General features: G+C 43.1%; 4 protein-coding genes across 7 annotated transcripts in view; 2 read left to right on the plus strand and 2 right to left on the minus strand.

Annotated features, from left to right (window-relative positions):
• unk (unk zinc finger) overlaps window positions 1-2,858 on the plus strand; it is a 7,029-nt gene extending 4,171 nt beyond the window's left edge. For both annotated transcript variants that reach the window (XM_019865614.1, XM_019865615.1), the window contains exons 11-15: window positions 53-154; window positions 264-446; window positions 531-712; window positions 799-1,059; window positions 1,217-2,858. In XM_019865614.1, coding sequence (XP_019721173.1) covers window positions 53-154; window positions 264-446; window positions 531-712; window positions 799-1,059; window positions 1,217-1,381 — 893 coding nt within the window. In that variant the 3' untranslated portion in view covers window positions 1,382-2,858. The remainder of the gene's footprint in view (window positions 1-52; window positions 155-263; window positions 447-530; window positions 713-798; window positions 1,060-1,216) is intronic.
• A 9-nt stretch (window positions 2,859-2,867) lies between these two features.
• unc13d (unc-13 homolog D (C. elegans)) lies at window positions 2,868-13,709 on the minus strand. Of its 2 annotated transcripts, XM_019865612.1 has the most exons (34): window positions 13,589-13,709; window positions 11,856-11,882; window positions 11,710-11,766; window positions 11,585-11,641; window positions 11,395-11,502; window positions 11,139-11,198; window positions 10,922-10,988; window positions 10,520-10,700; window positions 10,408-10,452; window positions 10,250-10,321; window positions 10,097-10,166; window positions 9,893-9,997; window positions 9,541-9,633; window positions 9,330-9,430; window positions 9,024-9,141; window positions 8,801-8,922; window positions 8,634-8,724; window positions 8,499-8,555; window positions 7,974-8,071; window positions 7,820-7,871; window positions 7,607-7,737; window positions 7,244-7,361; window positions 7,013-7,165; window positions 6,509-6,604; window positions 6,214-6,420; window positions 6,064-6,138; window positions 5,914-5,993; window positions 5,726-5,840; window positions 5,499-5,570; window positions 5,345-5,428; window positions 5,140-5,260; window positions 3,822-3,945; window positions 3,517-3,740; window positions 2,868-3,232 (listed from the first exon to the last, which is right to left on the minus strand). In XM_019865612.1, exons 1-34 carry the CDS (start codon window positions 13,643-13,645, stop codon window positions 3,120-3,122), a joined length of 3,351 nt encoding a protein of 1,116 aa, XP_019721171.1. In that variant the 5' UTR covers window positions 13,646-13,709; the 3' UTR covers window positions 2,868-3,119. The 2 variants fall into 2 exon arrangements, with proteins under 2 accessions (XP_019721171.1, XP_019721172.1); XM_019865613.1 differs by lacking the exons at window positions 2,868-3,232; window positions 3,517-3,740 and having other exon boundaries at window positions 3,873-3,945; window positions 5,122-5,260.
• On the plus strand, window positions 9,457-17,572 carry wbp2 (WW domain binding protein 2). 2 transcript variants are annotated; one of them, XM_019865621.1, is made up of 10 exons: window positions 9,457-9,478; window positions 12,034-12,064; window positions 15,140-15,248; window positions 15,757-15,892; window positions 15,970-16,062; window positions 16,219-16,365; window positions 16,440-16,571; window positions 16,637-16,716; window positions 16,859-17,213; window positions 17,248-17,572. In XM_019865621.1, the coding sequence occupies exons 1-9, from the start codon at window positions 9,472-9,474 to the stop codon at window positions 16,904-16,906; spliced, it is 783 nt and encodes a 260-aa protein (XP_019721180.1). In that variant the 5' UTR covers window positions 9,457-9,471; the 3' UTR covers window positions 16,907-17,213; window positions 17,248-17,572. The 2 variants fall into 2 exon arrangements, with proteins under 2 accessions (XP_019721180.1, XP_019721181.1); XM_019865622.1 differs by lacking the exons at window positions 9,457-9,478; window positions 12,034-12,064 and adding an exon at window positions 14,308-14,587.
• A 240-nt stretch (window positions 17,573-17,812) lies between these two features.
• Window positions 17,813-21,356, minus strand: trim65 (tripartite motif containing 65). Its single transcript, XM_019865616.1, has 8 exons — window positions 21,017-21,356; window positions 20,507-20,925; window positions 20,297-20,392; window positions 19,998-20,228; window positions 19,674-19,842; window positions 19,517-19,606; window positions 19,038-19,255; window positions 17,813-18,938 (listed from the first exon to the last, which is right to left on the minus strand). The coding sequence occupies exons 2-8, from the start codon at window positions 20,921-20,923 to the stop codon at window positions 18,630-18,632; spliced, it is 1,530 nt and encodes a 509-aa protein (XP_019721175.1). The 5' UTR covers window positions 20,924-20,925; window positions 21,017-21,356; the 3' UTR covers window positions 17,813-18,629.
• Between the last annotated feature and the right edge of the window lie 61 nt (window positions 21,357-21,417).

The raw sequence follows: 21,417 nt of genomic DNA on the forward strand, positions 1-21,417 counted from the left end.
TCTGTGTGTGGTTGACAGTTGTTTTGATGCTCTGGTGCTGTCTTTGTCGCAGAGTCGGCGCTGGATGATCTCGACCTGAATGATTTTGGTACTTCAGCGTTGGAAAGGGGCTTGGAGAGTAGTTCAAGTCTGCCGCGGGTGGGAGTGAGGCTCGGTAATTGCGTGACATCTGCGACAAGAAATGATTGTTTCCAAGCAGCAGCACGTGGCTCAACGCAATATGCTCTCCCCTCTTTTTTTTATTTCTTTTTTTTTAAAATGAGGTAACCGGCTTCAGAGCTCAGCCCCAGTCAACATCCCAGGATCCTTCAGCACACCTGCTCCTTTTAGCTCTCCCTCGCCGTCGCCCCCAATCAGACCACGCGCTTCCCCATTCTTCTCCACTCAGCTGTCCCAACCCGGACAGCAAGAGAGTCCCTTCCTGGGCCCATCCCATAGCTCCTTAGGTGTGTGGAACTTCACCCCACTGCTCACATGAGAGAGAGTTGCCACGTGATATCCACTCCCTGCATTTCATCTGTGCTTTGTAGGTCTTAATGGTATGAGCAGTAACATCTGGGAGCACTTCCCGTCAGGCCAGGGCTCCCCTGGCACACCCCCAGCCCTGATGCCCTCGGGCCCATGTGCGGAGACATCCAGGCTCAAACAGGAGCTCGAGGAGGCTCACAGGGCGCTGAAGCAGTGGGGACACAGCTGGAGACACACAGCTCAGGTAAGTAACAGGGATTCTAAAGCTGGAATTTTTTGGAAAAATATATATTGTCAATATATATACCTTTGAACGACACTCTCCTGCAGTCGTGGGCCACGCTGAAAGCAGACGCTGAGGAGTCACGTGCCCACGCGGCGCGGTTGGCTATGGAGGCCGAGAGAAACAGGCAGGCTGAGGAGGAGGCACAGAGACAATCTTCTCTCCTGGAGGAGGCGCTGGAGACCCTGAGGAGCGGAGACAATCCCCATCTATCGTTGCACCAGCTGCAGATGCTACACAGACTTCCCTTGGAATCCATCCTCAGTCTGCAAGCGCAACTCTGCAGCTGTTTACACACTGTGGAACAGGTAATAAATACCTCAACTATGACACACCCAACAGCCATACTGAAGTTTTTTTGTGCGAAATGTATCAATCATCATTCACAGGTCATTATTTGTATGTGTTTTTTTTTGAGTAGATGTCATATTCCTTGACTAAAGAGTCTCTTTGTGTTGTCCCAAGGTGGTGTACAAGAAACAGAGGCAGTGCTGTGTGTCGTGTGGAGAGCAGGGCTCCGTCTCGCTGCCATGCGGCCATGGACTACATTGCGAGAGCTGCTCCACCTCCACAGAGTGCCCTCGCTGTCCTGAACAAACACTGGAGCAGAAGCAGCAGCAGCTCTCCTGACACTTCGGACCAGTCAGACCACCACACACATCGGAGATTCCACATTAGTCAGTCTTGATTCCACGACCACCAGCCATGGATCTTTGACACCATTCCAGACTTTGTCGAGGTTCTTTTTTACTCTTTATTGCAACGTGAATACATGATGATTCCCGACAGACGATCATTTCATGGGGTACAGTGAACAGGCGCTGCCTCGAATAGCAAAAATCCATGCAGATTGACATCCACGCAAAAAGATTTGTAGTTGCCTCGAGCAACTTTTTTTCTATTGGACAAGGCTATGGCCTGACTAAATGAAGCTTGTCCCCTCATGTCAACATAGTTCCTTGGCCCCAAAGCAATATTTCTACATTAGACATGGCTATGGCCTGAGCACATTTTTCAATGAATAATGGACGACCAGTTCCCAAATTTCAAATACAAGGCTTCATTGTGCTTGTGGTTAATCAGCCATTCGTGAGTAATTAAGAGAATAATTTCCAGTTTTACCAATGGGAACATCAGCATATTTTCATCCGATTGCTCATGACCAGCACCACTGTTTTTTACACCTACTGTAATCTTGATGTGATTAATTAACATCAATTAGCATATTTGACTTCTTTTTTTAAGACTCTGCTTCAGAATGAAATGTGGCCACTTGAGGTACACGACACGTGCTTGTAATGAGAAATAACCGGCACTGCCCAAATAGAAAACAATCCTTACTCGGTTGTGACTGACAAAAGGAATTGATTGTGAAGGTAGAAGTCGCCAGAAGTGCAGAATTGCTCGGCCTCATGCAAATAATGTAATATATAAAGTAACACAGCCGGATTGCACTGTATGATACAAGTGTACCTAATCAAGTGACTATTTTTGCAGCGCCGTCAATCATCAGAGTTGCCGGCGGGGATTTCAAAATGCATTGCCGTGGCATGTCACGAAAAAAAAAACAAAAAGCATTTAGCATTAATTTTTTTTTTGTTTTTGTAATGGCTAACAAATTTCATAAATGCTAACTTATGAATCACGTGCAGACTTTTATACGTTTTTGACATCATTTCTGTCCACATCAATGTCAGACTGTCTCAATGTATGGATGACAAGGCAAAACGGCAACATTTTGATATGTTAACCAAATCATGAGTCTTAGTAAGGTGATGTGATATAAACCCTAAAGGGCATATTTCATCTCATCCATATAAATTGTACAATATATCTAGCTATAGCCAAAGGGGGCCGACAGGAGTTAGTGGAGGTGTTGTTTATATACTGAATTTGTTGTTTTCATTGTAATTTTTAGCAAAAGAAATAATAAATAATTAAAACATGCAAATAGGAACAAAGTACTTAGTGAATACATTTAGAATGAACTATACAACAGGCAGCCTCTGTTAAAGCACTCAGGTTTCTCAAAGAGAAATGCATATGAACACAATCAAGCGAAATATACTCAGTCGACTTGTGTAGTCTTTTAAATTACTTTTTTTTTTTTTTTTTAAATTTCATAACTTTTCACATCGTCTCAATTACTCACATGTTTATTCAAACCTGCCGTATTTTCCCAAGGCAGCTTGTCATTGTTGACATTTCATTGTAGTCTTAACATGTTCTGTGTATTGACAAACTTTACCGCACTGATTAGAAAATGCATCAGGAAGTGGACTGTCTTATATCAGTGTTTCATTATGAATGGATTTAGTTCATTAAAACAAATTGTATATTTTTGGATGGAAAAAAAAACGTGCATGTGTCATGGTTGACTTCGCTCCTTGGATTGTTTCTCTCTTTGTCTTCTTTTCTTCACAAAGGCTTGTATTTCTCGATCGCCTTTTCTGGACTCCAGCAATTTAAGGATACTGTTTTCTGGGAATACAGAGAAGAGAGGGTGAGGAAAGGTTGCATTTAAGTCAGGAAAGATGACCCCTGTGCAAAAAATAGGAAGGTATGGGTAAACACAACCGGCTGTGATTGCCGTGGGTGGTCAGCGTGATTTTTTTTTTGCAGTGACTGTCACATTGATGACAATAAAAGTAAGGCGTACACACGAAAACTACCGTGTTCAACATTTGAGATTCATGAATGAACATGTAATTTGCTATTAGATTTGTATTCAAACAGTGACACCAACCAAAAGAGCAAGATCATACCATTAGGTTTTGGATGCATCAAAGGGAGACGAATTTGAGCAGGAACTGGATCGGGATGAAAGCCCGGTCCGTGTTTTTCTGCCTCTGTATTTGCTACTCCAGGTATGTCTTTGAGACACAGGAAGGCTTCACCTTCAAAGTCGTCAGTGCTCAAGGTGTCATGGTCCAGAACCGTCACTACCAAGCATGCACCTGGAGCATGGCACTGATCCAACCCAATCAGGCTGTCATGTGATGGAGACAATTTGTTAGTTCAAGATCGTGTATGAGAGCTCGTGAGAAGAATTTGAGCAAAGCAGACTTACAACTCAAAGCCCTCATCGAAGAGAGGATTTAGATCGCAGCTTTTTATCTGAGTGCGGCAAGGTTCTACAAGAGGGAAGGTGTGGAAAGGCTCCAGACACAACTGCACGTAGGGATCACTTAAACCTGTGGAACGCAGGAGATACAGTATAAGACAAATGTCACCAGGATGCACGGCAGAAAAGTAAATAAAAGAACATACTCAGGCAATTACGTAAAATGTTATTCATTTTATGAACTTATGAAGCATTAAAGGTCAGTGACCAAAGTTTGAAAAGTTGTTCCTGAGACCTCTAAAACCCTTTTACGATGCATAAACGTCATTCGAAAGTGATTAAATCGTAGGTAGATAATAGTTTAATCAATTAATATAATAATGAGTCGTCTGCGGTTTGAATCTCGGGTATTTCCGGGTCTGTGACGTCACATAGGCAAACAATGAAGTGGAGACTGTGGCGTTCAGTTGCTTTAGCGCTTAAACAATGGTTCATTCATTTTTGTGTGGCAGTTAGTTGCACTAACGGCGAGGGGAATGGCACGTTTCTTCGGGTTTCCGAAGGATAACGAAAAGAGAAGTGGATCGGAAAGTCAATCGGCAGCGTGATCAGCTTGCGGCAGGAAGGAGTCCCGGTCGTCGTGCATTCGAAAAGCGGCGCAGGCAAAAGGTGAGGAGTTATTTGCATGCATCTACAACACCTCAGAAATGGTGATTATACATTTCTATGCATTGAAAAAAATGCAACTCAAGATTGTCCACCACGTTGTAACGTTTGATGTACGGCCGACGCGTTGTTATGAATCACGCACAGCACGGCCGGCTGTTGTGCAACCGAGTTGAGGTTGCTCGAGAAAAAAAATACATCGATCCTGTATTATTTCTAATCAACTCTGCGTGCGTGGTATTGTGTCGACTCTAAACCGGGCTCCTCAATAGCGTCGTCACAGTCATCACTTTCACTTTTACTTTCACTTTCTCTTCCACTGATCGGCTCAACAACGTAAGATTTGACAGCGCCCGCTTCTGTGTGTAAAAATCATCTAAAAATGTATGGAATCTGACCTTTAATCTCAATAATATTGGCAGTAATTATAGAAAGCTACCTTTTATATCTTGACTTTGCTTTTAAATACCATTCAGTCTTCTGTTTGATTGTTGTCGATGTCCCTTCTTTTATTTTTTAACAAAACATTTTTTGTTCCCTATACTTTTTAAATGTTTTTAGGTGTTGTGATTTGGTTGTGTGAAGCCCATTGAATTGCCTTGTGTATGAAATGTAAGACTTTTTGCATGTGTGTTCTGACTTTTCTGTTAAGTTTCACCGTTGGAATCCATTGGTAGAAGGTTGGCTGCGTTCAACACTTCAACTCTGAGTCTTTGGTCCGATCTCCTGTAGTTGGTGCGAAGTGTAACCGCGCCGTATTTCTCACCGGCAGTCACTCTCTGTGGCATACGTGACAAAGTAATAGTTTGAAAGAATACAGATGCACAATATCCCCTTAAAAGAGAAATACGAAAGCATCACACCTGCTCCAATATTTTCCCTTCGAGGTACTTGTCCACAAGCTGGCGACTGCTCAGAGAGTGATGAGTCAGGTAGGCCTTGAGAGCCTACGACCATCAGCAGCGAGATTTTAGTCGGAACTTTTTCATCATACGGTCGACAGTTCTATCCGCTTACCTTGTAATCATCAGAGTGGAGTGTTTCCAATGGAAGACCGTTACCCTCGCCGTGGAAGCACTGTTCCAGGCACTGAAATGAATATCACAGCGAGCTAAATCATCAGTCATGTTTTTTTTTTAAACCCTTTCAGGGACATTTGTGAATTTACTCCAGTTTTGGGAGAGTCTGAATAAAAGTATGAGATCATTGCAATTGAGTCCACGATGTGCTTCTATGCACTTTACCTGCAGTGTGTACAGCAGCCTGTGACAGAATACCATGAGCCCCCCTTGGTGCGAATGCGCAGCAGCCATCTGGTAGAGGATTTTCACCGAGTTGTTCCACAAGGGAGTCAGCAGACTGCGCGTGAGAGAGCAATTTGTGTCAAGTTGGATTCACAAACAACGTTCTCGGGGGGGGGCTCTCCCGTCACCTGTTGAAGTTCTCTTGAACCAAGTTTTCATTCATGTAATGCAGCTCTTTTTCCAGATAGCGCATGAGAGGGGTTGCGGCCTAAATTCGATGAGGTTAAGGTAACAAGACAAATATTATTTCATTGCGCGAAGCAAAGTACTGTACTTACATCTTCTGTGGATTTGGAGGGATTTTGCGTTGTGGTTGACATTCCTCTGACGTAAGTCTCAATATCTGCATTCAACTGAAAAGACAGAAGAAAAGATGTTGGCCCCCTCTCTCAGAAGACGACTAAGTGCTTGTTGCACATCTCACGCACCTTTTTGCTCAGCGTGTCCAAAGCGGAGCGGATCTCTCGTCCGAGGGCGCCCTGAGTTTGCTGCACTTGCGCCTGCAGCGTGTTGTGAAACTGACTTTCCCCGATGGCGTGTCGGGTGCGCTCCCAAAGCGCCGCCCATTTTAGCTTCGCGGGAAGCTGCGCCACGACGGACCGCAGGTATTCCAGGTCGTTCACCACAACGCACAGCTATGGAAGAAGAAAGAACTAGAACTGATATTTCTTTTCAATGTGGAGCACCTGTTTTCTTTTTTCTTGAAGCAAGACAACCCTCCACCATTTTAATTGCGCTTCCATGGTCTGACTTCTCAGAGAGCATCCTGACTCTGGCTTTGAGACGATGACAGTAGGTCACCACAATCTTACAAACATCCTGCACACACATACAGAAAAAAAACACACTATAATCAACATTAGCATGTAGCATGAATTACAGCCATAACCATATCACCGTGTTAAAATAACTCAATAAATCAGTACTCGCTATTAGCCCAGCAGTGTATGAGGTGAGGCCTGAAGGTTCACTAAAAATGGGCTAATTTCAACAGAACAAGCAACTGGTTGCTTAGAGTATGCTATAATTATTATTTCTTTAATTTTCACTAGATCTCCTTTTAAAAAATATATGTTAATGGTGTGGTGTGTTTAATTTTTTTGTAAAAAAGGCCAAACAAGGACTCAAGTTCAAAATTTTGCAAAATCTTTAAACTGCAGCACGTTTCTGACTTTTATTACATGGTCGCAATGTCAAATCAGAACTATGTGAAAAAGTATACAACACCTCAGTGATTTTGACCATGAGCATGAATGACTCCTCGGGGTCCGGCCAGGACATCTGCTCCCACATGTCGCACACAGGCTGGATGCAAGCAACCAGGTCCACGGCCGAGGAGCTGTGTTTTATGGGTGCTGCACTGGAGTGCATGGGCTGTAGCTGAGAGCCATATTCAAAACGTGTCACGACTCATAAACACAAACGCAATGCGGCGCACGGAAACACGAAGCAGTATACCTTGTCGACTTTCACGGCCCTCTCCACTCTGTCCATCGTGGTGTTGAATATCTGGTGGAGCCAGAAAGGCTGAGCCTCTCTGAAGCTCACATGAAAGTTTGTCAGCTTCAGTAAACCCCTGAAATGAAAAAAATAGCTCGTATGCTAATTATACGCTACGTTATCTAGTTGCGCATTTTGAATCAACTAAACAGTAAAAGAATGTTATTTTGACAAAGACTAAATGCAACTTTTGTCCAATTTGTGACTTCCGCTGACGTGGGTGTGTGTGGAAAGTCATACTGCTAAATTGATGCATGGTAAAAATTGCATTTTTTTTTTCCGAAATGACTGAAACGATATCAATTCTGCAGTCCGACTGACCTTTTCTGTAAGAAGGCCTTGTCCTTGCGGATGGCTTGCAGGTTCAGGTAAACAGGAAACAGGCTGTTGGCTAGACTCTGATCAATGTGACCCTCCATTTGAGATAAGGTTTCTCTCACTTCTGTAGCAAGCTGCGCAAATTAAAAAAAAAAAAAAAAAAAGTCGGTGAGGTGATAAAAATGACATCAAGTACAAACTACTTGTCTCACTTACCAGAGAATCGAACTTCTCGTAGACTTCAGTGAACACGTCCAGTTGTACCGCACTGCACGATGACCAAAGAACCACATTTTATTTCAAAAGTGATCGACGAGTAACTAAATTACAATGTTCGTATTTATACAATTGCTTTATTTTTTGGATTTACCTGACAAATGTTCTGTTCCAGACATCCCTGTTGAGTTTTATGTCATCCCGTACTTCGACAATCAACCTGGACAAGGCGCTAATGATCTCTGATAGCTCCTGATTGAGGGGCAAGTGCACCCCCCAAAAAAAAAATAAAAAATAGACACCGCAACACAATCTATGAATTCCCACAAAAACTGGATGAAAGGATGTCTTTGAAAATATATTAGTATGATGATTTCGGGATGATTTTACAAGAATGATGACTGTACTTTTGCTCACTGCGTTTTACTGAATGACTCGTTTCGAAATTGAAGGTGACAGCGGCAAACGACGACCACCATTAGCTCACCCGCTATCCACTTTGATAAAGTTTACGGCTTAAGGACGGGGAAACTAAATTCGATTTGAAATTTGAGCTTTTATTCGATGCCATGTTGAATAAACCATTTCATGCACCCTGTAACCTGATAACGTGATAAGCTGTCCACTGGACATATTAATTCAATACCGTACTCTGTAAAGGCAACGTGATGTGTTTTACCTTGGTCATTGGCTGGTGCAAACCTTTTTTGTTGCTAAACCACGCCTGCGTGCCCGTCTGTCAGCGAGAACAAAATTCTCATCATGATCAATGATTTTCAACATATGACTGACATCATTGTGGCTGCTACAGGACCTGGACCGCGTCGGCCACCTCGTCGTGCAGTTCAAAATCAGCCGGGTTCATTTTCTGAAATGCTTTTGTCTTGCAGATCTGGACTAAGATCCTGGAAGGACAAATGTTTATTTATTGAACGGATTAGCATCTGTGGTTCATGGAAAGAGCTCGTAGCGATTTTGTACCTGAGCAGTGTGTGTAATTTCGGAGTGGCACTCGGCGTCGGGGGGAAGACGTCTCGGTATTTTGACACGAGATGGAGACCGTAATGCAGGAAACCATGAAGAGAGTCGCCCAGTTCTTGCTTCTGATTGACATGATGCAACAATTGTGTTCAAGTTTTATTTTGTGTTTATTAAAAAAATAAAAAAAACTAGAATAATTGTACCGACTTAGCGGTTTTCCCACCTGTTGGTATGGCAGCTCCTGTTGATGCCAGTGGTACTCCACACACGTGAGTTGTTGTAACAGCAAAGAGGAATCCACCTCGATGCTTTGGTACAGTTTACTGTAAGCCACCCATTTCCTGTCATGGGAACACAAAATTATGAACCAAATGGTCCAAATAATGAAATCTTGCTCGAGAAGCCCCGTGTTGAAATTCACGTTTCACCATTTTAGTGCAGCGGTGCTTCAACCAAGACTTTTTTTTTTTTTTTTTTTTAAGCCCAGTGAGTGAAAACATTCTTGTTTTCATGTTACAGTGCGGCTTACGCCAAGTCTTGAAGAAAAGGTGAAAGGTCATTCTGTGTGGCGTAATGCTCCAGGAGAGTCTGCGCCTCGCCGCACAATTCCCCTTTCCATGGGGCGGAACTCTGGAAGTGATGAAAGAAAATGTGGCTGGACGGCTACATCAATGCTTGGTATGTTTCTTTATTTATTATTATTATTTTTTTTTTAAATGAGATTTGAGAGACCCCCTTACCTTTTGCTTGGAAATGTAAGACAGGACAAACTGTTGCAGGATTCCACAGTAGTTGGTGTAAGCGTTTCGACCTGGGCTTAGTGTGTCATCTCTCTGCCAGTCATACGACACAGCACATTTTGTCTCTTGAAACAGTTCATCATAGAACATGCATAGATTCATAGATAAATAACCATTTTGGCTAAGTAGGAATTATGCCAAGCGAACCACTACGGGCCAATTACTGGACTAACGATAACTCCAAGGGAGTGATTTCCAATATCCGAAAAGCTATCCAAATGTTCCTAGGTTGTAAAATGCAAGAGCGAATGGGTATGAAGGCAGTATGCCGGATACCAAGATGCATTGTTACCGCTTTATGGATAAACTTGAGGTCCAGGTGACATTGGCCTCGGTCCGGGTACGTCTCTGTTCTCGGCTGCAGAATGTACCAGTTGTCCTCAGTGCAGTGGAGATCCTGAAATGATGTTATGGGACGTTGATTTTGAAGTCAGAAGATGGTGTTATTGCAAAAAAAAAAAAAATTTTTTTAAACGGGTAAGAAAATACTCTCGACCTGTAGCTTGATAACAACTTTCCCCAAAAAGTCATCGGTCCCTTTCTCCTTTGTGACCTCCTTAAGAATTCTGAAAAAGAGAAAAAAAAAATGGCGTCACTTTTCCCGCTTCATTCAAATGCTCGGGTGTGATGAGTCAACCTAGCACGCGACCTGCTTAAACTCGACAAACTGGTGGTGATCTCCTCGAGTTTTTGAGTGAGCGACACCTCCTCATCTTTATCCCTGCAACGGCGACGAGGTGAGGATTTGAGCTTTGTGAAGTGAAAAATGACAAGCGAGGGATGTTTTTTTTTTTCTTTCTCTCATACCACATTTCAAGGTGGAAGCTGGCACCCGCAATGTCTTCAAACTCCCTGAAGAATAAAAACAAAATGACACAAAAGCAAGCCGATCCTCTGAAGAAATGCACGTCAATCTCACAGTATAAATGTTTCGTTCCAAATTGGGTTGAGAGTCTGCTTCTTGATGTCGGTCTGATAGATCTTATCGTCAGACACGGCGTCCTTGACCACGTATTTAATGGCCTTGGCTCTGGAACGACGTGTGCGCCTCTCTTCTTCGTCCTCCAGTATGGTCAGCAAGCAGTAGGGGTCACTTAAACCTGGACAAGACATTGAAAGTTCTGGAAGAAATTTCTTAACGAGAAAATTTTGGAAGTAGAGACGCGTTTTCCATGTAAATGCCCTAATCCGTTCCAAGCCGCCCCAAAATTCAGACGTAAATGTTTTCTAAAGTCTAAAAATTCATCAAAAATATGTAAGAAATACACGTTACAATTATAACCTCTTCATCCACAAAAGAAAATGAGATGTGTGAACTCACCGCTAACATCTTTTCCCAGAATTCCCCTGGCTTCCTTTACAGTAGCCATCAGGCAGTACACAGGTGGCTGTAAGTTTCAAATCGTTTCAAGAAATGACTTGTGGATGGAAAGGTGAAATGAATAAGTTGTATTTCATGGTAACAAAAAATGACATAATGGGAGGAATACTCCCCAAACTTTTTTTTTTGACAGATAAAGGATTTTGAAATTTCTCACCTCGGAGTTTTGTACTACTTCCATCAGAGAGTTGTGCTCAGATTCTGTCATTGTTAGAGCCTATTAAAAAAAAAAAAAAAAATTGATTTTCTAAATCTCTTTTAACTCGCCTTGCAACATAACATCACTCGCAAGTAGTTGGGCATAATGAGCTTTATGCTGACATTCAGGATAAAACGACAACACGCTTCAGCTGAAAGACGGGTTGTACGTAAGAGACTGGGAGTAGGGTGATAAATAACGAGAAGGCGATCACCTCTTTGATATACTGGTGAAGTTGGCTGTCGGCAAAGACCTCCGTTGATGCCGATTTTCCCATCTTATGCGCAATAGTGTACAACAACTCCTTATACAGCGGGTTGAGCTTTAAATAGAAGCAAAGTAAGATGTTCTTGTCAGTACCGACCGTTACGATACGCAGTTACGTGACAGGTGACGTACTGTACCTGTAGCTCTTTGAGGTGACGGGCTTTCTCTTCGGGGTTTTCCTCATCTTTAAAATCCTAAAATTAAAACAAATGAAAATGAAAATATTCTCTCACGTTCCATTTCGGGTTTTGAGTCTGCTCACCCTCCTGTATCGGAACTTTCTTGTCTGGCCCAGTTTACGCCCATGGCCGGGAGAATACTAGCGAGGAAGAGATAATAAAACATGGCCGAATGAATATTGCACAGCGCCATTACGACAAATCTGCAGTATTTTGTAACCCAGATTACCTGCTTCATTCTTGACAAGCCAAGGTTCTGGGAAATAGAATATAAAGAGGACTATTCATACATAGGAAGCAAAAATGTTGGTTTTAACATATTCTGAAATGTTAAAATATGATGTTCAACAAGGATGACTTTTGATCATTTAATTACAGCGTCTGTTACAAACTTCCTTTTTTTCCAGATTATGAAACTTCAACTGAGGCAACAATGAGGTAACGATATTCACCGCCGGGAAAGAAAGTCATGTCAAATTTATGAACAAGCAGTTGTCTATGCAAGAGAGTAAAACAACTGAAAACGAACTTGTTAGATGTTATCCCATCTCAAAAAAAAAAAAAAAATCAAACTACAACCACAAAAAAAACAAAAAAAAACATTAAAATATATGAGTTAAAACTCAATATTTATGAGCACATTAGCACAAAAATTATTTTGGATACGGTTGTCATAGGTGTGTGAGAGACCCATCCCAATGAAACATTTGCATGTGGAAATATACTTGATGTAACAGCTAGTGGATTATTTTTGTGCAGCGCAGTGAGCTAATGGTTAGCATGTCTGCCTCACAATTCTGAGCTTCGAGGTTTCTCTCCGAAACTTCTCTTGTGGACTTTTTATGTTGCTGCCGCACTTGTGTGGGTGCTGTCCAGCTTCCTGCCACATTCCGAAGAAAATTCGAGTCTAATTTGTCAATGGATGTGAATGGGCGGGTGATGGTTGTTTGTTTTGTATGTGTGCAGTCTAAGGCCTTTTCCCCAAAAGCCTTGATGACAACTAGCAGAAAATGAATTCTCTTTTTTCGGGGGCGGAAATAGACTGTTTGGGTTCATTCTGCATCACCTGATCCAAACTCACATCCTAAAATAATTGTGATTCATGGCACCAGCGTTCAAAATAACCATTTGGCCTTTGTCACTCCATCGCGAGCTTCTGCATTTGACTTTTGAAATTGTTGTAAGAACGAGATCGATTGCACATGCTGGACTATGAAAAATATGACAGGGTGTTCCAAAATAGTTGGCACCATTTCGTCGTCAAATAACATGAACGATTCTTTCAAACAATCGTCGATCCTAACAAGATGTATAAAAAAGTATGATGTTAAAATCAAGGATAAGTTTTATGTTGTATTTGTTCTTTGGGTGAAAAAAGCAGCGAAGAGACTTTTTGTGTGTTCAAAACAACTTTCAAAAAAGTTCAAACACGGCCATTTTCAAGCAACTGGATCACCGTTATGACTTGGAGATGGCACAAAAAAAAAAAAAATGCAAAGGCGAGGCCAAAAAGGAAAATATTGTGTCACAGGCGCAGACATTTGTTGAATGTTTATCGATTGGTTCTAAAATGTATGTTTTGCTGAAATGTTGACAAATTCTTTTAATTTATTTATTTTTAGTTAGTAACTGGGATTTTCATATTTTAAATGACGTCCACTTTTTAGGAACGTCCTCCATTTTTAATTTTTTTTTTTTTTTTTACATTGATACATTTTCTTTTACACTAGACATACAGTAGATCTCGTTGTAGATATTTTCTATCGTGGTGCATTCAAGTACAGTATTGAAATAGCTTCTACTTGTAAGTGAATGACAATGGGTGTAAGCACCTTGCAAAACTTTAATCATAATCTTTCGAAGAAAATGAGAAGTAATCATCACTATGCCTCCATTCATTGAATAAACATCGACTTTGTAACGCATTTGTGACCAACCACGGTGTAGAATTATAGCCCTTACTTGTTCAGGTATTTTGAGTAGTTCCACTGCGCTGGTGGTCTCCCTTTGAGCTGACATAATGTTGCTCTCTGATGAGCCGCCAGCGTGTCCTGCATGTATGAGTGACAATGCATGAGCGGAGTGTTTTTGACAAAACTGTCACACAGGAAGTCATCACTTCCGGTAAAAAATGAGGTAGTGCGGATGACTGACTACACATATACTTCCCTACATTGTACCTGTCTCTTTTAAAAACTCTCCAGGGCACATTTGAAATCACTTGTGTCACACAGATTGTCTTGAGGTTGTCTGCAAGACAAACTCACAATGATGGGACTAGCCACCAATCCAGCAAATAGTCTACGGTAGTTTTATTGATACAAAGACATGTATCACACTTTCCATCCTTTAGTTTTACATCGCGCATGTTCCAAACATAGGACCTCATCACACGGCTTTTCTGTCAGCTGGCCCAGGTGCGGCCTTGACCTCCTGGTGAACATCTGTAAGGTCACGCAACAGAGCAGAGATGGGATCATTCGTAAACACCGTATATAGGTCAAATTTAAAAACAAAGAATGAACATGAAAGACATTTTTTAAATAAACGTCAAAAATATGTGTCGATAGCTCTATTCATTAATCAAATGTGCAGTTGGCGAGTGCAATTTACTCAAGAAGTTCATCTTTTTGTATATTTTATGAGCGCTTTTGAAACAAGCGATGACGGTGACGTCATTCCGACGTAGCATGTGGGCGTTTTCCTCGACTGTGACGCGCAGGTGCCGTACCGAAGTTAGCGGCGTCAACATCTTTAAAAAAAAATCGTGATTTTTTTTTTTTTTTTCCTGTCATTTTAAGCGAACCGGTGTTGCAGACGGGCTTGTAGTTGCGGATAAATTGTGACCGACGACGCACGCGATCATCGCTTTGCTGTGTGGGAGTTGCGGAGGCCCGTCGACATGACTCTTAACCAGAACCATTCGGAGTCCGGTGGAGTCATTATCAACAACAGTGAAAGGTAGCGACGCCGCTAACAAAATCCAATCGACTCCATAAACGTGTTAGATAATGATATATTCGTGTCGTTTTACGCACGCAGGTCGCATTCAAAGGCAGCACTTGGAATGACGCATTTCAGCGGCTAGCTTGTTTTTCCCAATTTCCTTCACTAGTTCCAAGCGACATAATTGAGGTCTTGTGTCAACGGGCGTGTTGTCACATATCAATCGAAATGAAGTATTGAGTGATACAATTTGCAACGAAAACGGACGGAGTCAGAATGTGATAGCAGGCTTCACTAACATAAAATAAAGTCAATGTAGATTGTTCTGGAATCTACCAGAATAGCCCCTGAACAGATGACTCAAAATCAGATTAGTATGATCTGTCAGGAGATCGCATGTACAGTCAACCTAATCCTTTTACAGAACTCAAAAGTAATTGACGAGCAGTGTTTGGTCACCTGACAATCCTTATGATATAATACTGGTACAATTTCAGTCTGGGCGACTTGTGTCTGTCAGAATGATACAATCATAATAATGATATTGTTGTTGGGTGTTAATGTCAGCGTTTTGATGAACCATGACAACGTGGAGCTGGTCTTCGGCGACACGGACAGCCTACCCGAGGCCTTCAGAAAGAGTAAGAAGGGCAGCATCTACCTGACTCCCTACAGGGTGAGATGAAATGCACATGTTAAATGTTTCTCCTCACATGTCCCTCTGAAAGCAAATTATATTTTGGTCCGTGTTGACGATTGATTGTGGAAAGCCGCAGTTTATAGGGATTGTTGTTTTTATGGGGTGTTACCGCATACTCACTTGCTGTTATGCCCTCGCATGTGGCGAAGGAGAGCCATCGTGGTTGACGCACTTTTTAGACACGCTGTGAAAAATGTAAACACAATCAGCATACCGGCAGTAGTTGTTGTTGTCCACAGCTCACGCCAGACATTTCACACGCAGACTTGCCGAGGTCACGTGCCATCCCCACCTTGCCCCGCCTCTAAAGGCTCTCGAACACAATACAATATGTGATAGATTTTATGCGTACAAATCTTGTTTACAATATGTTTGTGTATTTTTGACTGACATTCCGTTGATTAAAATCATCACTCGGCAACCATAAAAACTAGAGCAAATGTACAAATTCAGCATTCGAAATGTTTTCTCTCATCCGTTTCAGGTGATCTTTGTGGCCAAAGGTCGAGATGCACTCAGGTCCTTTATGATGCCTTTCTATTTGATGAAAGGCTGTGGGGTCAAGCAACCTGTACTGGGAGCAAATTACATCAAGGGGACCATCGGTGCAGAGCCCGGAGGTTCGTTTTGTAGCCAATTGCAAAATGTTGACATTTAATTTTCTTCATTCTGTGTGTGGGTGGTCTTTGTGTTTTAGGTGGTTGGGAGGGCAGCACAAGCTTCAAGCTCATCTTTGCTGCAGGTGGCGCCATTGAGTTTGGACAATACATGCTGCAGGTTGCCACTCAGGGTGAGGCCACTATTTGAGCAAATGCAGACTTTATTACGCCGCCCTGACGAAATGAAAAACACGAACCATCGCATGGACGCTTTTGTTTCGGTACACAAAGCAGACTAAAAGACATGATATAGACTCTGTCCTCCCATCATGCTTTGTGTCCTTCAGCTTCTCGAGGTCAGCCGGTCACTCCAGCGTTTGGTGGATGTCCGTTTATGGCTAACGGGGCCTATGCTTACCCGCCTCCTCCTTCTAACGGGGCGTATCCCGCCGGACCCCCGCCAGGCTACGCCTACCCCGACGTACCTCCTCCAGGTATCATCGAGGAAAAAAAAAAATCATAAAACCCAGAATGAGTCGCTCTAACGTGCTATTTCTGCACCACGCAGATGGTTTCTACCCCAACCCTCCGGCATTTGATCGCGCCGCAGCCTACATGGCGCCGCCTCCTTATTCATCCGCTCTGGGTCAGCAGCCTCGGCAGCCCCTGCATGACCCTGAAGTCCCCTCTACGGCTGCCGGTGAGCAAAACCGCGCTCTGTTTAAGCGGCGTTCACTTTTCGCCAATGCTGTCTTTACTTTCCAGCTGAGGCTAAAGCAGCCGAAGCCGCAGCCAGCGCCGCTTGTTGTTCCACGTTGCCGCCTACGCACGTGTACCTGCCAGAGGTAAGTCTTGACTCATCGCGGATGTTTGTGACACTCACTAGCTCTCGTTACAGATAAGCAACTCTCCCGCCATTTGAGCAACTGTCGTCTAACCGTAGTTATGTATCTTTTTTTTTGTGTGTGTGTGCGTGTGTGTGTGTAGGATAAGCCTCCCCCTTACTCTCCTCCCGAAGACAAAAAGAACCAGTAGACCTGCTTGACTTACATCCACTCGCCACGCCGACTCCATCGACCGCCATAATATCCGGTTCACTTTAATTTATTAGGATCATTCCCCTCTTGACTTCCGTCCTTCTTGTCTTCCGAACCACATTCTCAACCACTCATTCCAACCCTTTGGATGACATTTGAAGTGATCAAATACTGGATAGAAAACGCAATTGACGAGAGAGGGTTCTTAGTTCTTCTTCGTGTCTCGAGAGTGTTGCAAGATTCCCCCCGACACTTCATTTAGCTTTGCTATGATTTATGGAAGGTCGTACTGTACTAACAATCAGGTATGACTGAAGGTCGTACTTTACTAGCAATCAGGTATGACTGAATCTTACGGTACACTTTGCTCCGCGAATGTCTCCAGTGAGCTAGCTAAATGTAGGAATTTATTTTTTTACCATTTAACTGTATATATTTCGAAGGTAATATATAGCGTGTCACACTTATCAGGACGTATAAGGCATCGGCACATGGCGGTGGGTGAGAGGACTGCGTAAGAGTCCAGCAGTGAGTCTCTGATCCAGGATTAAGATCAGACGGTGGAAGGTGGGTCAGGGTGATGTACAGACAGGATGGATTATGTTTTATGTTGTCCAAAAGCAAATGTTTTTTTTTTTTTTGACAGTTAACGAAACGCGGGACTGCAAACCAGCTGCATCGTAAAAAAAAAAAAATAATAACATTGGTATGATAGAAAATAGTCTCAATTCCGACTTGAAGTCTTTTGTTGGAGATTGCCTGTACTTCCTACTACAGTAGATTAAATTATCTGTATACTGTATGTTAAACATTTGCTGAGACCCCGTGCTGATCTCGGGGCTCTTGTTTGCTCAGGCATGGCTGAAAGTATGCTGAAGCTTTAAAATTATTAAATGACAGCTAATGTAACCAATAGGTATTTATTAAATGGATCCTGTTTCACATGAATGTGGTTTAGTGTGTGTGTGCTGTTTCCTTCTATTACACACTTGTGCATGTTCCCGAAATACTGATTGAAAGTTAAAGATGCGAGTCTCAAAGTACACAAGTCACATTACACTTAAAAAAAAAAAAAAAGAGTAATCCACATACAAAATAACCAACACATACGGAATGAGTCGTAAAATGGGTTTGTGTGACTCTCAACATCAGATGGCTTAAAAGTTTTTAAAAAAAATACATAAATAATAAAAAAAAAAGTCAAATGAGCATGTGCAATTGGCTTGCTGTCCATATTTGAAAAAGTCTAAAAGGTGAGGCTTAAATAAAAAAATAATTTAAAAAGGGAGTTGGGGCAAAAATTGAAGTGGGGAACACGCCGTGGGAAATTTCATGCAGCAATGTCACAGACAATACGGCGTGTCACTTTGTAACGTAAGAAATAAAGCAAAACTCCTCATGTGTAAACAAAACACTCCATCGTGGACGGGATCAGATGACTATTTGACATAATGGGGGAATTTGGTAGCGTAGTGGTTCGCACGGCTGACAAGTCCCACTCAATGCCAAAACTGGGATAGGCTTCAGCTTCCGCCAACCTTAAATGGACGGACATAAAATGAGGGAAATCATGATTTGATTTAATGCTCACTAACAGTGTATTTATGCATTTTTGACTGATGCCGCAGAGCTCAAATTATCCCCCCCGCCCCCTTTGTTTTTCCATTTAATTGAGACAAATTTCTCATTTTTAAACAAAAAGCAAAACCAGTTTGGAACACTCATGTTGAGCACAGCGTAATGCTGACGCCTTCTCCTATCCAGCAAGCAGGGAAGAGCTCCTGGGTGAAGGCACAATGGAAGGCGTGCAGCTTGACGTGTCCATCACCGTAAAAGCTGAGCGTCCCCGCGTCGTAGTCCAACAGCATGCCGATACGGCCGTGTCGAGAAGATCCAGCCAGGGTCTCCTTACGGTTGTTGTGCCAAGCGTTGAGCTGCTTCTCGTCGAGCTGCAGGCTCCACGACATTTCGTTCATACCCAGCATGCACCTCCGACCTTTCTCTTTTCTGGGGATGGTGCTATACGTGACCTGCGAACGGGAGTGAGAATGTTGTTGTACTTCTCATCACCGCGCTTGCCCACATTGGAAAATCATAGTCGATAATGTATGTCTCATGTCAGCATGTACCCCCAGGTAGGCCCACGGTTTGGACACCTCCAACTCCCAGTAGTGCTGGCCCTGTTTGAAGCCCTGGCTGCATAGCACCTGCCAGGTGGAATCAAAACGAGACGCGTGCTCCGCCACGTGACGCAGACCTGAAGTCAGGTGCTCGGCTCTCCGGTTCTCTTGTGACAAGACCAGGTGGCCGTTGGCTGTGCTGGGGTCGAACGTCAGAGCGCATCTGTCTGGCGTGAGGGAAGACGGGAAATTCATGCACGGTTTTTAATTGTATACAAATAGAATCTGGAATGCCATCAAGTGTGAAATTCCGACATGCACGTGCTCTATGACAGTCATCGCCAAAGTGTGATTGGGCTTCGTGAAGAAGTGCTGCGTCCCTCAGTGAAAATACAATCACATTTGCATCGGCGTTCATAATTTTCACCGCACTTTAGAAATTCATTATTTCATTCATTCAAAGTTCAAATTCAAAAGAAGGAACTTACAAGCACTCAGGCCCTCCTTTCCACCAGGGTGGCTCGGGGCAGCCGGATTGGGAACCACAGCCAGAATGGGCCTCTTCTCCTGCGGGGAACCTGGTGGAGAGCCGTGAGAATGCAAAGACAAGGAGAGAAGAAGGGTGGTTGAATGTTTAGGTTTTACCTTCTATGTCATGACCCACAACGGTGCAGACAGCTCTTTCGAGGTCCTCAACCACCAGCTTGGAGATTCGGGTCAGGATCTCCGTGATGCCACTTAATCGATCCTGCAGGTGGGGCGTTAAGTCGAAGGGGATATTCTTGAGGCGCGGAACTTCTATGAGCATTGATTCCTATTGGAAGAGATCAGAGATTTCCAGTTGTCATTATAGCGAATTTAGCAGGTGCCAGTGTGGTGACACATTTTACTCATAGCTACGAGAGACAACCAATAATGCTTTCCAACAGGCCCGGTGAATGGGAGCAAAGAGTAAAAATCATTCCAAACCTTGATGAGCTCTGTATCGGAGAGGTTGTGGAGAGCTGCGATTTTCATCTGGCTCGCTGTCAGCTTCTGGACGTTCTCCTCCAGGTCAGAGAGACGCGCCGTTGCCTCAGAGACGGCCGCCTCTGTCTGCTGCTCCATGAAGCGCTCGGTGACCTCCTGCCGCTCGGCCAGTATTTTTATCATGGTGGAAAACTTGGCTGTGACCCGATTGGATGTCTGCTGCATCGTCTCCTGAATAGTGATCAAATAACCCAAGGTTAGGGAGACCGCTTTGACGTAACGGATGATGAAAGCATTACCTTAGCTTGGTTGATATTTTCAGTTAGGTTTTTAATACTTTGCTTGGTTTCTTCAATGAGTTTTGCCACCTCCGCATTTTTCTTCTCCAATAATAGCTACGTTAAAAAAAAAAAACAAAAGACGACAAACCAAGATACCAAAGCAAGTTACGGAAGCCAGAGTAAGTGCAAACTACAACCACGCATAGGCGGAAAATGTCAAGTGTATACCTTTTGGTTTTTCTTTTCCGTCTCCAACAAATCCTTGTCATGGTTCTTGCACTCTCTGATGGCACACTCGCAGCACACAGACATTTGATCACGCTTGCAGTAATAAACTAGAGGCTTAAGATGGAGTTTACAAAGCACGGGTCCTTCCTCTTTCCCAGGGTCTTTGTGGGATTGCCCGGTGTTGCTGTTCGCAGCTTCAGTCAGGAGAGACAAGGACACATTACGCTTGACAGTGGGCCTGGTGGCAAACTTCTCATTGCAGATGGGACAGTCCGGTCCAAGATCAGACATGCTTTTAGTGTCCCAATGGGTAGTGATGCACTTCTCACAGAACGAGTGCCCACACAGGATGGTAACAGGGACGCGAAAACAGTCGAGACATATGGCACAGGTCAGGTTTGAGCTCTGAGAATCCATCTCTGGAAAAACAACATCAATCGTGTGTGTGTGTGTGTGTGTGACAATGTAACAAACAAGAGGTTGGTCAGGAAGTCATTGCTGTTACCTTACCTGTAGTGCATGTGGAAGGAAATTATCACAACGGTTCAAAGCAGCAGAAATACCCGATAGCACTTTCTAAATTGATCATGCAAGTTATCTGGTGGCTCGACAACAAAGCAGTTCATAACGAGACAAGCGCAGTTGGCAAAGAGAAGCTAACCTTAGCCGGAGCGCTAGGGAACAAAATACCCATACTGAAATATAGCTAAAGGAGATATTATAATTTGTTGCTAATGGGTTTAACAAAAACGACCGATAATAATTCTGATCACCTCTCGGCGAAATTCACAGCGCATCAAGACAGATGACAACGTCAACTGACTATTTCCTAGTGACGACAGCGTGATACCTTAAAGTGCTATCAGGAAAATTCACAATTATATCTATAAACAGAAGAGATGATTCAATAC

The sequence above is a fragment of the Hippocampus comes genome, unplaced genomic scaffold (genome assembly GCF_001891065.2).
Source record: "Hippocampus comes isolate QL1 unplaced genomic scaffold, H_comes_QL1_v1.1 scaffold58, whole genome shotgun sequence".
Lineage (NCBI taxonomy): Eukaryota > Metazoa > Chordata > Actinopteri > Syngnathiformes > Syngnathidae > Hippocampus > Hippocampus comes.